General features: G+C 40.2%; 1 protein-coding gene across 2 annotated transcripts in view; it reads left to right on the top strand.

Annotated features, from left to right (window-relative positions):
* Pcsk5 (proprotein convertase subtilisin/kexin type 5) overlaps window positions 1-16,819 on the top strand; it is a 427,807-nt gene that overhangs the window by 125,868 nt on the left and 285,120 nt on the right. For both annotated transcript variants that reach the window (XM_036173949.1, XM_036173956.1), the window contains exons 4-5: window positions 3,812-3,955; window positions 6,597-6,673. In XM_036173949.1, the coding sequence (XP_036029842.1) occupies window positions 3,812-3,955; window positions 6,597-6,673 (221 nt within the window). The remainder of the gene's footprint in view (window positions 1-3,811; window positions 3,956-6,596; window positions 6,674-16,819) is intronic.

The following is a 16,819-nucleotide window of genomic DNA, read 5'->3' as shown; positions in this document are numbered from 1 at the left end:
CAACAGAATTCTCAATGGGTTAGACTACAAATTTGGGGACCATGGCTAGTATATGAGCTTTTATCCTTGGGTGGTGTTTTAACATGGACCTAGCAAGGAGATGTAGGCCAGTATAAAGACCACTTTCATTATGCTCTTCAGGAAATGGTGAGGTCATTCTCATTTAATTGCTGGGTGACAATGGTAATTTCTATCTTCTTTTCTCTGAATATCTCAGGTATATGAAACAACTATGTTAGTAAAATGTTTGGAAACCTAGACAAACTGAAACATTTTAAAAATCAAGGGTTCTCTTTGAGGACGCAGGGTTCTACATCTTGTTCACAGTAGATCCCTCAAGTGGCCTCTGACTTATTACTTGTCTGCAAAAAACAATCTAGGCTTTTAACTCATTCATCCTCATCATCTTTTTTATTATTCATATCACTTTGTCTTTGTTATTTGGGCTACATTCCATGTTAGATTACATCAGTTAGAATATATCAGTTGCACAGTTCCCAACTACCACCAGTGATTCTGCAGTGGTGTATGTAAGGGATACAAAAGGTAGTTCCAGAGTGCTTCAAATGATCAAAGTTAGATTCAGCAGAAGCAGAGGTGGAAACTGTCCAAAAGGCTATGGCTCACTCCACAACACATGTTTTCCATTGATGGCTGCTGTTCTTCAGTTTTCATAATTACAACTTCAGGCTGCATCCCTCCACTCTAGGATGCTTATTCCATTTGTGGCCTGCCCATTTCCTGTGCATTTCCTTCCTTCAAACCACCCCTCAGCCACATTAACATTACTCCCAGTCACAATGAGTACCACAGGTGCTCACAGCAGGTTTTGGAAAAAAATAAAATGAAATAAGATTGCTTTGTATTAAAACCTTTGGTGAGAAGTGGCCCACATGCTTGGCCAGAACGGGACAATTGGAAAAGTAGGGATTTTAGCAATCTACATGACTTCTGTTTGCTATTGGCTTCTTTTGGCCAAGAAAGTAACTGGATGGATTTTGCTAAAGAGGTCAAAGCAGGAAGCGTAATAACATTTTAACTGGAAACAAACTTGAGGATGCTCATTCATTCTGAGTATATTGATTAACCAGTGTTCATGAAATCTTACGATAGACTTAAGCCCATCAGTCAGTCAGGGAGAACAATACACCCCAACAGAAACCAGTGAGCATGAGTTGAAGTGTGTAGAAGAAGTGTACATGCTCATATGCATGCCTGTGCTCCTGAGTTCCTGGGAAGGAAAAAAGAGAGAGCCATGGGAGGCTCTGTGGGTCCAGAGCTATGCTCAGGGAACTTGAGGGAGGAGAGGAAATGGTATTTTGGTCAGTAGAGCAGGGAAGTAAACAGTGGATGGCCAGGGCCCAGAGTTGTAGTGGGTAGCCATTCCAGCTTTGACCTGGAAGCTCCAACCCCCATTGAGGCTTCAGTAATGGTCACACCTACAAGGCGGGGCTGGGAGAGGACGCTGAAGACCCAGGTTCCAGATGCATGGGCTCTCTTAGTTCCTAGACTCTAGATGTTGGAGGTAGAGTGAGCAGAGTTCTCCACAGAACACCACCAGACTGTGCCATGCCTTCCCCAGACTCTGTAAATTATCCATTCATTTGTAAGTTACCCCACAAAATAAACCTACCTTTTAACTATGTGGAGTGGCCTTAATAATTTCACCAATGCAGAGTGGCCTTTCCTCCTTTTCAAGCTTATCATCCTCTGTGTCAGTCTGTCCAGCAGTCCCTACCTTTTCTGTCCCCACTCTTCCCCCATCATTGCTTTGTGGAGCAGGACACTAGTCCCTGGCTATTTCTTGGACCATCACTCCTCCCTCTGCCATCCAGTCCTCAACAGTAATATGGTGACATACCTTTCACTTTCTCAGAGACTGAAGTGTGGTTGATATATTGTGCACCCCAATAAGCTTATCTGGGAGTCAGAGAACAGAACAGCCACTACATTAAACACAGAGGTCAGGCAGTCATAGCACATGCCTTTAATCCTAGCATTCCAGAGGCAGAGATCCATCAGGATCTCTGTGAGTTCGAGGCCACACTGGAAACAGCCAGGCATGGTGATACACACCTTTGACCTCAGGAAATGATGGCAGGAAGCAGAAAGGTATTTAAGGCACAAGGACCAGGAACTAGAGCCTTTTTAAGCTTTTAGCTTTTAGCAGCAGTTCAGCTGAGATCTATTTGGATGAGGACTCAGAGGCTTTCAGTTTGAGGAAACAAGATCAGCTGAGAAGTTGGCAAGTTGAGGTTGAATGTGGCTTGTTCTGTCTCTCTGATCTTTCAGGGTTCACCCCAATACCTGGCTCCAGGTTTGTTTTTATTACTAAGACCTTTTAAGATTCGTGCTACACCAAAGTCTCTTTCTGACTGGTCCCTTAAAGCAGTACCTGCTGACCCCTCAGCATTCATCACCATATGGCTCTCTCTCTTTCTCCTAACCCCTTTACCCACAGTGAACATTCTCAGCCATCTTGTTTGATCATTTTTCTGCTTTCTGTGACACTCTTCTAGGATAAATACCAAAGATATTTTGTTTGCAACCACACTGAGCATGCAGTAAGTGCTCAATACAATGTGTGTTAAATCCATCAGTGTCAGTGGGGTCTCCATTATGTTTAGGGCAGAGAAAACTTAGCATTCCTTTCCATTTCCTAAGCATGGAGCTATGTGTTAGAGGCGGGAAGAATATACAGTGAGTGGTGAATGGCGAGCAGTAGCTGGTGTTGCTATGACATTGTAGAGTCACACACCCCTTCCCCTGTGCTTCCTCTGAGTCTTGAGAACCTGGAAAACAGCAACCCTCAGGAATATTTCAAAGAGATGGACTTGAAAGGAACAATTATGTGGGTTGAACCAACATTAGTAAATTACATCAGAAAAAGCTGCTGGCTCCATTCCTTTTTCAGTATGTTTGGACATTGCAGCTTTTATAGAATGAAATTCCTGTGAATAATGAACCAAGATGTTACGTTTTCAGCCTGCCCCTTGAAGCGCCTGTGTATTTTCCTGAATAGAGTGCCTGTCTTGGCTTTGTATGACTTCCACCATTTCTCATAGTAGCTTTGAATGAATTTGCTTATCAATGTTAATTTAGTGAAAGAAGTTTGGAGAACCTGTTGTTTTGAGTTTTTTGTTTTTGTTTTTTGTTTTTTCTCATGGTAGCACACTCCTAGTACTCGCTGTACAAGTGGGACTCATCTCAGTTCCAGTTGCAGCTGGATTGGGTCCTAGATGATGTCTGCTTAAGACATGAGAGCATATGTGTTCTTCAGTTACCCTCATTAGGTTTATAATGAAATGCTACAGTGGTTATTTACCTCTCATTAAATACATGGTGACAGTAAAATGTCCCTTATTTGGCCGGGGGGGGGGGGGGGGGGGGGGGGGTGGTGGCACACGCCTTTAATCCCAGCACTCGGGAGACAGAGCCAGATGGATGTCTGTGAGTTCGAGGCCAGCCTGGTCTACAGAGCGAGATCCAGGAAAGGCGCAAAGCTACACAGAGAAACCCTGTCTCGAAAAACAAACAAACAAACAAAAAATCTCCCTTATTCTGTTGACATACTTGATTTTTAAAAACTTCCTATGGTACCCACGTCGGTGCCCACTACCGACCAGTTTATATTTACTCTCTTTACTCACATACTCTTTTTGTATCGTCCCAGTGACCGCTCAGGCAATAAGTACTTCTCTTCTTATAGGCAGGAGACCAAATTGCTGTTCATGCAATGCTATCTTCATAAGGGGTGATTCTCCTGCCTGCTCACTGTGTAGTGACCTACAATGCCCTTTCCATTCTTTAGCACTGCAGCGACAGCACGCACCCCTGCCAGTCAGACATGAATATTGAAGGAGCCTGGAAGAGAGGTTACACGGGGAAGAACATCGTGGTGACTATCCTGGATGACGGCATAGAGAGAACCCACCCTGATCTGATGCAAAACTATGTGAGTGTTTATGGTGGCCAGCAGTCCTCCCTCCTTGGAAGCAGGGGGCTCCTGTCGGGATGGTCAGAAAGTGGGAGGAGCAGCTGACAGACAGGGCAGGAGATACAGCAGGCTCTGTACTTTGTTCCCTTCTGTAAAAGGAGAGCTCCTGCAGGACAGGAATCACAAGATAATGCCCTTCCACTTCCCCGTGCCTTTGATGATGTTACCTTCAAAAGGAGAGCCTTGAAGTATTAGAAACCCTGCCTCCAACACCATCTGTTACCAGCCCCGCCCACTATTCTCAACAATTCAGGTAGACAGAGGGGCAGCACTGTCTTTGTGGAAAAGAGCAGACTGAGAACTTTTCTCCAGTTGTTCTGCTATCCTTTTCTTCCCTGTTCTCTTTTTTCAAAATGTTTTTTAACTTCTTGAGATTATATTATAATTGTATCATTTATCCCTCTCTTTCCTCAAACTCTCCCATATACCCCTTCTTGCTCTCTTTCAAACTTGTGGCCTCCTTTTTCTTTAATTGTTGTTACAAACCTATGTATTGTGTATATGCACACACACACACACACACACACACACACACATTCATGTTCTTAATATATATAAATACAACCTTCTACGTCTATGTAATGTTACTTGTATGTATGCTTTCAGGGCTGACCATTCAATATTGGATAAGCAATTGGTGTGTTCTTCCCTGGGGAAGACTCTTGGCAGTCCTTAGATGCCTGTAGTTATTTGTGTAGAGTTGAGACCTGTGGACTTACCCAGTCTACTTTTGCATATCTGTTGTTGACCTTGTTCAACTCATGTTTAGGTAGCCATGTTGGTGAGGCTTTCTGGGTGTTAGCTTCTTACATTACCTGGAGACACAAGCTCACAGTAAACTCCCTGCTCCTCTGGCTCTTAGAATATTTCTGCCTCCTCAGCCCCAGTGTTCCTGCCACCTGACCTGTAGGAGTCCTTTTGTAGATGTACTCATTGCGACTGGGCTCCACTAGTCTGCATTTTGCTTCGCTGTGGTTTTCCATAACAGTCTCATCTGTTGCAGGGAGACCTTTTTCTTTGCCTCCCAGTACTAACACCAAGCAATCCCTGTCTTAAGAAGAAACTGAAGGTTCATTTAGCTCTCCTTTGAACAGGAATCAGTGGCTAAACTCACCCTGTGAACAAGTGTATTCAAATAAATTTGTGCCTCTTTGCGACATAGATTTTAAGGCTTGAACTTCAGTTCAGTCTCTTGAGAAACAGGTAAAGAAACTAAAGGCTGGATATTGAAGTCAGTTATCCTGGATGAGATGAGATCAGAACTCTAGCTTGCCTGTACCCCAGAAGAGACATTTGTCTTATCACATGCCAGCAGTGTGTGTGTGTGTGTGTGTGTGTGTGTGTGTGTGTGTGTGTGTGCTTCTACCTGCTGCAGATGACTGGACTTCATTAAATGCAATTAGCTAGTCCCTAATTTTGGTGGTAGTTCTTGCTTCTTTTATGTTTTCACTCTGAGAGAACATTCTCTAGGATTGCCTGTGTAGTTATCAATGGCCGTGTTATCTCAGTTCCCTCTTGGTGGCCAGATCAAAGTAGAGAAAGCAGTAGATTATTCAGACCAAAGACTTGGGCTCCCTTCTGGTTTGTTTCATGTCAAAACAGACTCCAGATTAGTCTGTTTGGTGCCTCTGTTTCCTGTAAGTAAAATTGATACATTATTTTCAAGTCACTCATTCAAAGCACTTTCAGCCCTGACAGCCACTACAGGGTATGCAGGAAGAGGAACTTAACATTATAGGCACTGTGTGCTGTGCTTCACTCTCCAAAACATTTTAGATTCTGTGTGCTAACACTTATTTTCAGAAATGTAAGCATTCAGTAAAGAATATTGCCTTGTATTAACACTGGACATAGAAACAATCATGAAACACAGGGGAATTGGTAATATCCTGGAAGAGGATAAGTGCAGGAATACAAAATTAAACAGTGGAAGTGACCCTGCGAATTCTCTTTGGTGTTTGGGATCTTTTTCCCTAACCATTTTTGAAAGCAAATGAATAAATCCACTCGGGCTTCAGAGCTTCTGTTTTCTCATTTTAAACCTTGGCTTAAGACAGCTTTGCTCAACATTTGGGCTGTTCTTAGAGCTGTGGGATAATAGGAAGAATCTCATTTGAAGGCTTTTGTAATAGAAATTAAACAAGACTAATGTTGTATAATGCATACCCAAGAAGCCTGATCAAAATAAACATCTAATATTTTAACTGGCCTGTCTATTATATGATATGATAAAGATCATTGCAAGCTCAGGAAATAAAGCAAAGAATGGAAAGTATAGATATATAAAATTCTCACTGCTTCTTAATATTAGGGAAGTGTTTAGAAAATGTGGAACTGAAGTCATCTGTTCACTGACTGGGTCACTCTGGGTAAGAAGAAGGAAGTCCTTTGGTCTACATAGACTATCTCACCTTAAAGGGACAATACAATAGTGATCATTATTGAGCCAGTAGTGTCTCCCTAAGGTGCCTGAAACTAGTGAACCATGAGGGTATCTGTTAACCTAATTGCTCTGTTGAAGAAACGCCTTTAAGAATGCATGAACTTGTGGGTCAATGCTAACTACTGTGTGTTTCCCATCTCTTCTCCATGGTCGTAGGATGCTCTGGCAAGTTGCGATGTGAACGGGAATGACTTGGACCCGATGCCTCGATACGATGCAAGCAATGAGAACAAGTAAGACTCGGGGTGGGCTGGCATGTGGCTAGCTGGGAACTCAGCTTTCTGCTTATGCCAAGGGAAGTCTTCTCTTTAAACTCTTGGTGACAAATATCTTTAAATCACATCAGGGGAAGCAGGTATCTTTTCACCAAAGTTTCAGAATAAGAAAGTGGAATCTTCTACATAGGGAAAAAAAATGGCTGCTGACTGGGCTGTGGGGGTGGATCAGCTTCTCCAAATCTTGAAGATGGAAGTGAAGATGTTAGCTCCTGAGATAATTAGCCCATGACACATGTGTTTTGAGATAAATATGCTAGGGGGAAAGGAAAAAAATTAACAAAAGGGTAATGATCAAAGGTCCATTTACTGTTAAACCCAACATATTTGGTTGAGGTCAGTTGAGGTCAGAGATTCTGTTTTACACCATGGCACAATAGAACATTTAAAGAATTACCACCAGGCATAGGCTGAATCTACTTTCCTATCCCTCTTCCTATTGAAGAGGCCTGGTTTCTCTTTCCTGGTAGTATGGTAATTTTTAGTAAATGTAAATGCACACCCATTGGATAGCAGTCTTTATCACTCTTCCATGGGTAAGTGGCAATGGATTTTCCTAGTTTTAAAGACCATCAGCAGATATTCCCAATGACTAAACCACAGTAATTGACCTCGTCCTTCTTTTAGTTCAAAACTACTCTGGGAAAACATTATAATTTAGAAATTTTCATGTGACTTTTTCTTAATGTATTTGAGTTGGGACTGCTGAAATTACAAAGAGGATTGCTTTGATCATTTAGTCTGTGCTATTTCTGCCACTTTTTTTTCAAGACTGTGTTTCTCTGTGTAATAGCTCTGGCTATCCTGCCTCTGCTTCCCAAGTGCTGGACTGAAAGGTGTGCAGTGCTACCACCCCACTTTGCTGCTTTTCTTTAGGGGAAATTTTCTTAGGAAGTATTTGGTTTTAAGTGAGTCAATATGTTCAGATAAAACCAGATGACCTGGGAAAACTTTCTATTGCTTTCACCATCTACAAAGACGTTTCAACAAAGAAGCTGTAGAAATATGGTGTGTGCTAATATGAACAGTCAAGTATATATGACAAATCAGGATCTGTAGTGAAAACATTAATATACAGAATTATATACATAGATGTTTCCAGAACTTCCAAACCAAAAGAAAATGGGACTAAGTTATAGTAAATAGCCTTCTGTCAGACCTAGATTTTATTCTCTAGATTGTAATGCTTTGTGAATTTCACATAAGGGGTTAGAGTTTCAGACAACATGAGATGATACATGTATGTATGTATGTATGTATGTATCTATCTATCTATCTATCTATCTAGCTAGCTAGCTATTTTAGCACAATTGCAGACTAGCATAAAATGACTTGAATCATTCAATATTTTAAAATGCACATTTTTATTTAAAATTTTTAATTCATTTTATATACCAACCACAGATCTCCCTCTCATCCCTCCTCCTACTCCCCCCCCCGCCTTCCTCCCCTGACCCACCCCCATCCCATCCTCAAAAGGGTATGTCCTTCATGGAGGGGGCAGCAAAGCCTGGTACATTCAGTTGAGGCAGGACCAAGCTCCTACCCCCTGCATCAAGGGTGAGCAAGGTGTCTCACCATAGGTAATGGGATCCAGAAAGCCAGCTTCTGTACCAGGGATAGATCCTGATCGTACTACCAGGGGCCCCTCAAACAGACCCAGCTACATAACTGTCTCCCATATGACAGCTTATGTCGGAGAGGATATGGAACAAGGGGAACACTCCTCCACTGTTGATGGGAATGCAAACTCATACAGCCACTTTGGAAATCAGTATGGCAACTTCTCAGAAAATTGAGGACCAATCTACCTCAAGACCCAAGGATAACAATCTTGGGCATATACCCAAGGGATGCTCAAGCATAAAATGAACTCTTGTGGTGGTGGTGGAATATAAGAGATCTCTGTCCTTTCGTGTTTGCTTTGAATTTAAAACTTCTCTAAATATAATCTTTAAAACAAGGAAAATATGCTGCTAGTACTTCTCTATATACCGCTCTGCTATCATGTAGCACAAGCATTCCCAAGAATCAAACAGCACTCTATGGAATTGTAAAACACAGAGAAATAACAGAATTGCCATCTGTAGCATTCACAAATGTCATTGTCAAGCTGCACACACAGTAGGGATATAATTAAGTAGTTTTGAGTTTGTTACATCATTGAATGTATCAAACTGTAATAAGGTGGTTCTTTACCTTGGGAAGAACCCGAAGTGTGCTCATTTCTCTTACAAGCACAATTATAACAATTCCTGCTCACACTCTTACATGCAAGATAAAGATAAATGTTATAAATGAGAAGAAAGCAGAGGAGTGCAGGGAAATACAGAGCAGAGCAAGGTTTAAAAGCAGAATGGAAGGTGTGCCCCCCTGGTCAGGGTAAAGGCACACATGTGACTGGAAAAGCAAAGGGAAGTCATCTGAGAGCACGTAGAAACTGCAGTGCCACCAGTATGACCACTTGTGAATCGTTGTGTCCTAAGATGAGAGCTCTGTGTGTGCTCCTACCTGTTCAGTTTATCTGATGCATTTTGTTTTGTTTAATTTAGCTAGATACTATGGGGAGAACTGCACATAAACAAGTGCCAATTCCACATATGCTCAGCAGCATAGTCCCTAATGTATCAATCAAGTTGAAAGAGATTGTTTATCAAAATAAATGTTACAGCAAAGCTGACTGCAATATACCTATTCGCTACATTTATCACATCAATGTTTGCCGATGTAAAATGACCAAAGTGTCCTCCTGTAGGATGTGAATGTGTAGATATGCTGTGGGTGAGAACAGAAGACCAATGACTTGAGCCCTATAGCTAGTTATGTCTGAAATTGATCCCTCAGCTAGTTATATCTAAACATACCTATGGTGGGTTTTTTCTTTGAAATGGAGTAGTGATGGTGACAATTAGCTTAAGTGTGTCTGACCACATGTCCATATGTAAAATATGGTTCATTGAGTATTGGTTTTACTAGTGATTTACAGGCTATCCGTTTGAACTTATATGCTTAGATATACTAGTGAAATAATATAGATTGCTAGTGGGTTGAATTGGGAGAATTTCTTTTAAACTTGGCCATTTCCTAGGACTTTTGTTCATGAATCACTGGTATTTTGCTCATTCTAGAGCATGCCAGTGTGTCCCAATTTGACCTACTCTAAGAACTTCCCATGGTTCATTGAGTTCAATGGGAGTTTGACAGATGATACCAGCATTGTTCCAGATATGTGCCAATATTTATAGTCTTTGAAAGAAAATCTTTGATCAAAATAGAGTTACATCACATTTCCCCTCCTTTTCTTCCTTTAGCACCTCCAAAATACCTTCCCTGAACCCCTCCCATATCACCACCCACTTAGCCTCTTTTTATTATTGTTATTATTGGTGTGTGTGCACATGCATACATATGTGTATGTGCAATTATATATTAATACAACCTGCTGAGTCTACTTTTGCTGATGTTGAGATATGGTTTCAGTGACAACCACTCTGTACTGGATAACCAATAACCAATATTAAAGCAAGTTATACTACTTGGTTGACAGTGCTCCCCACAATAACCATAGACTACCAAGAAAACCCAGTAGCAGGTATGGGAAACCACCTTTAGAATGGTTGGTTAGAGTAGTCCATCTGACTCTCAAAACAATAGAGAATACTGAGGAAGCTTTTGGTTGTCTCTCAGAGGTTGATGTTGGAAGAAAGCTCCTGTTGCTGAATACATAGCACTCTTAGGACACATGACTCACATGATTCTCCAATGATTCCTGTTGGATATAACATGAAAGCCTCCATACCTGTCTAGTTTCAACAGGTAGCAGAAAATACTATACAAGCTGCCAAGAGAGGGAAGCTATTAATTGGATATAAGATCATTAAAGGGATAATTTCAATTTTTAAAGAGTCACAATAAGGAAGTTGAGGCATATGCTAAGTAATAATACCTTGTATAATCAGATTAATTGGTTTGGGAGTGTATTTGTAATTCTGTAGTACTTGGCTCCATTTGTTCATTCATTTTTTAGTAGGTGTTTGTTAAGACTTTCTTTGTGAATAGATCTATACTAAATGAATGACTATGATGATGAAATCTATATTGATTGTTAATAGATTGAATTGGGAAAGGACTTCCTAAGGAACCAATGGCTCAAGGGTTTTCAGTACCAACAGAGAATATAACCTAAAACGTATACGAATCATCTCTCTTAGACTTACATGATTGTAATTAGTGCCAAAGCTTTGAAGTAAAGGCAATTACTTCAGTAGTACACAGGTATGCATTTCCTTTCCTCACCACTTTTTCAGTGCTCAAATGGTGATATGTTGAATCTATGTTATTTTATTAATGATAAAGAAATAACATCATAAGAAGAGACCACAAAAACCTGTCTTCAAATCCTCCTTTGCCTTAACTAATTGTAGCCTGCATTTTTGCTGACTTGAAACAGATAATGCCTCCCTACAAATGAAACAGTCTCATAGTCTCCTGGCATTTCATCTCTCTACTCCTATTTCAGTAAATGAATTATTGACATCTGGTTTAGAGCAACTCTTCACCAGGTTGCCTTATGTTAAATGTTCTCTCTGCTCAATATACATGACAGAAGGAGATGCCACTGTTTCATATTGGGTATATGATGTGTGGCTTCAGAATCCAATGGCTTTGCAAAAGAAACCAGCCTAGAAGCTATAGACCCATTTTTTTTTTTTACAGGAATGGATTATATTCATTTTCATTTTCATCTCTTATTTTTAGGATTTGACCAGAGTAGATAGAAATACGTTTCCTCTGGTTCTTTAATCTTTCACACCTTTTCTTTCTGGTTTTAAGAATGTTAGCATAGTACAGAAACCAGTGTGTGTGTGTGTGTGTGTGTGTGTGTGTGTGTGTGTGTGTGTGTGTGTGTGTGTGTGTGGTGTGTGTCTGTCTTTCTCACTCTGCACAGCTGTTGCCCAAAGACAATATTCTAAAGCAGGGCCAATGACTGCAGATTAGAAGGGAAATATACTAATTCAGTGCTAAACTAAACCCCCCACACTGTAAGATCTGTGACCATACCAGGTTGAAGCATTATTATTTCTTCATATCAGAAATTTGACCATATTATGATAAATAGTTATCTATAACTTAGGATGTCAGACAGAACCTACAAAAGAAAAGAAGTGTCATTGCCAAAGCTTGAATGCTTTTCTACATAGTTTCTAAAATTTTCCTTTAATGTATTTGCAAGATAACAGCTCTGTCTAGTAGTTTCTTGGTCTCTGAGTATCAAAACAAAACAAAACAAAAACATAAAAAGCTTCATGCATAATAACATTAACTGAAAATATAATTCCTAGAGTCTTCACATTCATAATGTTTTATACTTTTTATACACAGCTGCCATAGTCTGTTGAAGCTTCTATAGCAATGTGTCTTAGACTGGATTATTTACCAAAAAAAGAGGAATTTAATACATGGTTTTAGAGGCTGGGTAGTCCAAGATCAAAGCAGCAGTGAATTTAGTGTCTACAGCAGGTCCCTTATGGAAACACTTTCTGTGTGTCTTCACATTGCCAAAGGAATAAGCAAACTCCTTCAGACATGTTTCATAAGGGTACTAATTCCATTCACCAGGATATTGGGCTGGCCTTCCCAATTGCTGGGACACTATGGTTCTCTGCATCCCTGAAGACCTTATATCCTTCAGATGGCACTAAGAGAGATCTCCTGGGAACTACCTGTTCTGGTTCAGTATTTATAGTACTGCACTATTGGACCCTCTGAGCCCTGCCTATGTCTATGTCTCTTGACTAAACTGCATTATCCAATATTAAAGAGCACAGTATTCTGGGATAGGCCTGTGACTGACACAGGTGTATGTCTGCCCTTTATTTAGTTTACTGCCTTGTAGAGCAAAAGCAAAAATGTTCAAATACATCTGAGGACACAAGTAATTAAATTTGAAAGTTGTTTAAATACCTGTTTATTCTTTAATGCAGGTTGAACAAATATGGAAAATGGCTATCTAACCTCAAATTCCTCTATAGTTTTTACCTGATATATAAATATTCATCTTCATAAAAATTACATTAATTATTCCACAGCTTGTAGTCATGCCAATGCAACCTTCAAACTCCTTTGTTCTGCTTTTTGTCAATTTCACGATTTTCTCCTCTAGGATTTGGGGACTTACTGTCTTGGGACCCTCAGTAACAGCTTTGATAAAGAATCCAATTGATGCCATAGGTTAAAATGAAGTTTGGGTATAATTTATGCGAACCCCATGTACTGTTGACATGAATAATTGATAGTTGTTTGAATTTAAATTTCCTATTTAAAAAACAAACTCACAACTTCCTAGGGCTCTGCAGCAGATGGAAATTGCAGTAAGGAAAGAGATAAGTATCCTTTTTAAATAATGAATTAAGTATTTGAGCAGGTTTTCCAAGCAGGTGTATTTATTTATCTTTCTTTTTTAATCTCCTCCAACCTCCTCCTTCACATGCCTATATTTTTGTTATTTCCTTCGATCCAGAAATATATATGATCACAGAGCATGAAGACCTTGTGAGGGTGTCCTTGCTATGCACTATCAAAGGGTACAGGAACTCTCTAAGCTAACAGATGGTAAATCTCTTGTGAGATAATGAAGAAGAAAGCCAGCTGTGGAGAGAAGGACCCTTCCTTTCATTTGCTACATGTACGACTAACAGGACTGAGAACATCCTGAAAGAGTATTTAGACCTCAACCTTGTAGAACACTCACTTTACTATTGTTGAGATACTTTTAAGATAGTGATTATATTTTAATTCTTACCAAATTTCTTTTTTTCTTTTCTTTTCTTTTTTTTTTTTTTTTTTTTTTTTGGTTTTTTGAGACAGGGTTTCTCTGTGTAGCTTTGCACCTTCCCTGGAACTCACTTTGGATACCAGGCTGGCCTCGAACTCACAGAGATGCACCTACCTCTGCCTCCCGAGTGCTAGGATTAAAGCCTTGAGCCACCACCACCAGGCTTCAAATTTCTTATAGGCTAAAGGGCTAGTTAGAATTCTGTTCTAATAAGCCAATAGGGTTGCCATATTTGGGGTGTTTATTAATTCTGATCCAATAGGAGGTTCCAATTCCTATGTAATTAAGTATTAATAAATATGTATTTACTTATCAGAAGGTCAGTCAGCAAAGAAGACAAGATGATGTAGAACAAATAAAGTTATGTTTGTAGAGGAGGCTTAGGCACCAGCCCATAGCCCATTGCCACCATATTTGTGACCTTGCTGGAGCATCCTTCTCAGATTTTCCCTTGCTATCTCAGCGTCCCTGTTCATCTTAAACTATCAATAACCAGTTACAGTCTGTTTGGCTGTGTTTGGTTATCATGTAAACATAAATAATAAAATTAGTACTTTTGCATTATATCTATTTACCACTCAGAGCATCGCACATTCGGGAAGTGTGCCCAAGGTTACTGAATGACAGGCAGACTTTGAGCTCATTTCTTCTCCCACTGTGTATTAACCCACACAACTATATTAGTCGGTAGATAAGAAGCTGATGTCTAGGTTGATTGCAACTTTCTGGAACTATCATGACCAGAATGCAGCACCATGTTCACTGAGCACTTAGCACCCAGAGTTCTGCTTCTTCAGAGAGTAGGAGCATATCTGCAATGATCTCTAATATTACAGGGATCACTGTGGCTTGAAACAAGGAACAAAGATTATTTATTTAAATAAATGATTATATAAACCTGCTTTCCACAGTGCTATTTATTCAGTTGAAATAAATGAGAAGAGCTCTAATGAGGCTATGGGATATTTATTCAGAGGTTGTAGAGGGTTAGCTACTGTAGCTTGCAAACACTCAAAGACAGACACAGTACTAGAAAAGCTATGTGTCTGGAGGGAAGGAAAGAAGGAGGAAGGAGGAGGGCTGGAAAAAAAATAAAGGAAAACAGGTAGGTTAGAAAGCTGGCTGGCTTTGGGTTTGGTGTGTTTGGATATCGTCAAGGTGAAGCTGGAGCTTGGGTCTGCCCATTTTCAAAATGTATTACTAATACATATTAACAGCTTTTGTAATTGAAGCTTAATGAGTTCCAGCTAATCACAATTCATGAACAATGTTTCTGAAAACTGTGAACATGCTATATGTATGAATTCTAATATTGTGGCCAGAGAGAGTTTACACAAAGTAAATGTTCAGGTTTGGAGAAATGGTTCAGCAGCTAACAGCACAGATAGCTCTTCCAGAGGACCAAGATTTGATTCCCAGCACCCACACTGTTGCTCATAACCATCTGTAATTCCGGTCCTAGGGTATCCAATATCCTTGTCTGACCTCTTTGAGTACCAACCACATGGTGCACAGACGAACCTACAGACAAAACATTGATATACATAAATTTTTAAATATTAATTTAAAAAATAAGTACCAAAATAAAGTGTCAATCTAAATTCCAAAGGTCATTGGGTTCATTTTCACATTGCTTTATGTCACTGATTCTCAACTCTCCTAATGCTGTGACCCTTTAATATAGTTTCTGATTTTGTGGTGACACAACCATAAAATTATTTTCATTGCTATTTCATAACTCTAGTTTTGCTACTGTTATGCATTGTAATGTAAGTATCAATGTTTTCCAATGGTCTTAGCTGATCCCTGTGAAAGGGTCATTAGACTCCAAAGGAGTCACTACCCACAGGTTGCGAACCACTGCTTTATTTGGAGCTCAGACTCTGAGGGTGGAATCATATGAGGTAAAAATCACTGACCCATGTTTTTCCATCTGAGTGAAGAGCTTTGTGAGTGCTCTGAAAATGTGGGCTGTGAATGAAAAATCCTCTGTAGAAGACTGGGCCCAAGGAGCACCTGGGAATGAGAGACTTTCTCTTGCTTAGAAAGGAATGATATCCTAAGGCTCCCCTGTAGAGGTTAGTAAGAGTTTCCATTGCGTGTATGTCCTTGACCAGCTCCAAGGAACTGAGAACATGACAGGCTCTCTTGAATCCCCTCCTGTCTGCTTTCATCCCAAGATGCCATCTCATGAATTTTAGAAGTGCCCTTTGTTACAATAGTTTACCTCTTCCTATTTTTGGGTACCCATATCTCATCTGCATATAATTTACATATGCTAGTATATGCATTTGAATTTGCATGAATTACAGGTAAAATTCCTTGTGGTGACATACTGAGCTGAGATTAGCTGACTGCTATGAGTTTTGTGTGACCTTCTTGCTTTTGGTTGGCATTTTCTCCTTCAGAAGTTCATCCTCACGGGAGCATACTCCCTCCCACACCTGTCCCAGTTACCAAATATAGAATCCTATTTTCTCCCTTGTCCTCCAGCTCCAGTGGGTCAGGTTGTTGTGCATGCCTTCTATCCCTTTCTTTTTCCATCCTCCTGATATCATGATCTTCCTGTAGACACTAGTATTGTTTGTCATCATGCCAAAAGAGCAGCACATGTTGGCCTTCAACCCTGTCTTGACATCAGCCACCCATTATCGATACCAAGTGACCTCATTGGACTTGCTATAGGCAGTGGTTTAGATTATAACCTTAATTGTTATTGAATGTCGGGCTCTCATAAAGTTTACTGTATTTATGTTCCCTATTAGAGTTACGATGGAACACTTTAATGTCTTCCAAAAGACTGGGAAATATTTGATCCTTGGAGTTGAAACAGACACCTTTGTTTTTTATCCAGTTTCTTATCTACCTGCCTCATGTAACATGATGGGAAAAGTTGGGCAATGGAGTGGAAGAGGTCAATGAATTAAGGGACTTGAATTTCCTGACATTTAACTCAAAGGGAAGCATGAGGCCCCTAGTGAGGGCCCCTGTAGGGAATAGCTCCAGTAACATCATGCATTTCCTTCTGGTCCACATGGAAGCCCACTGTGAAGCAGGTGGGACAGTCAAGGTCCCCGACATTGCCACTACAGTTTTTCCCACTGCAGAGATGCCTGGTGACTCTGGCTTCATTCTGAATTAAGATCAACTTGTTTCAGCCTCTTCTGGGTGTGGTCCTGGTGGCACTGTAAAAGTGTAACAGCAAATACATGTTTGTATCTGTGCCTTTCATATTGTTAAAATCTTTATGGCACAAATGCAAATAGGAG

This window comes from Onychomys torridus, chromosome 1 (genome assembly GCF_903995425.1).
Source record: "Onychomys torridus chromosome 1, mOncTor1.1, whole genome shotgun sequence".
Lineage (NCBI taxonomy): Eukaryota > Metazoa > Chordata > Mammalia > Rodentia > Cricetidae > Onychomys > Onychomys torridus.
This window is presented reverse-complemented; position numbering and strand designations above follow the sequence as displayed.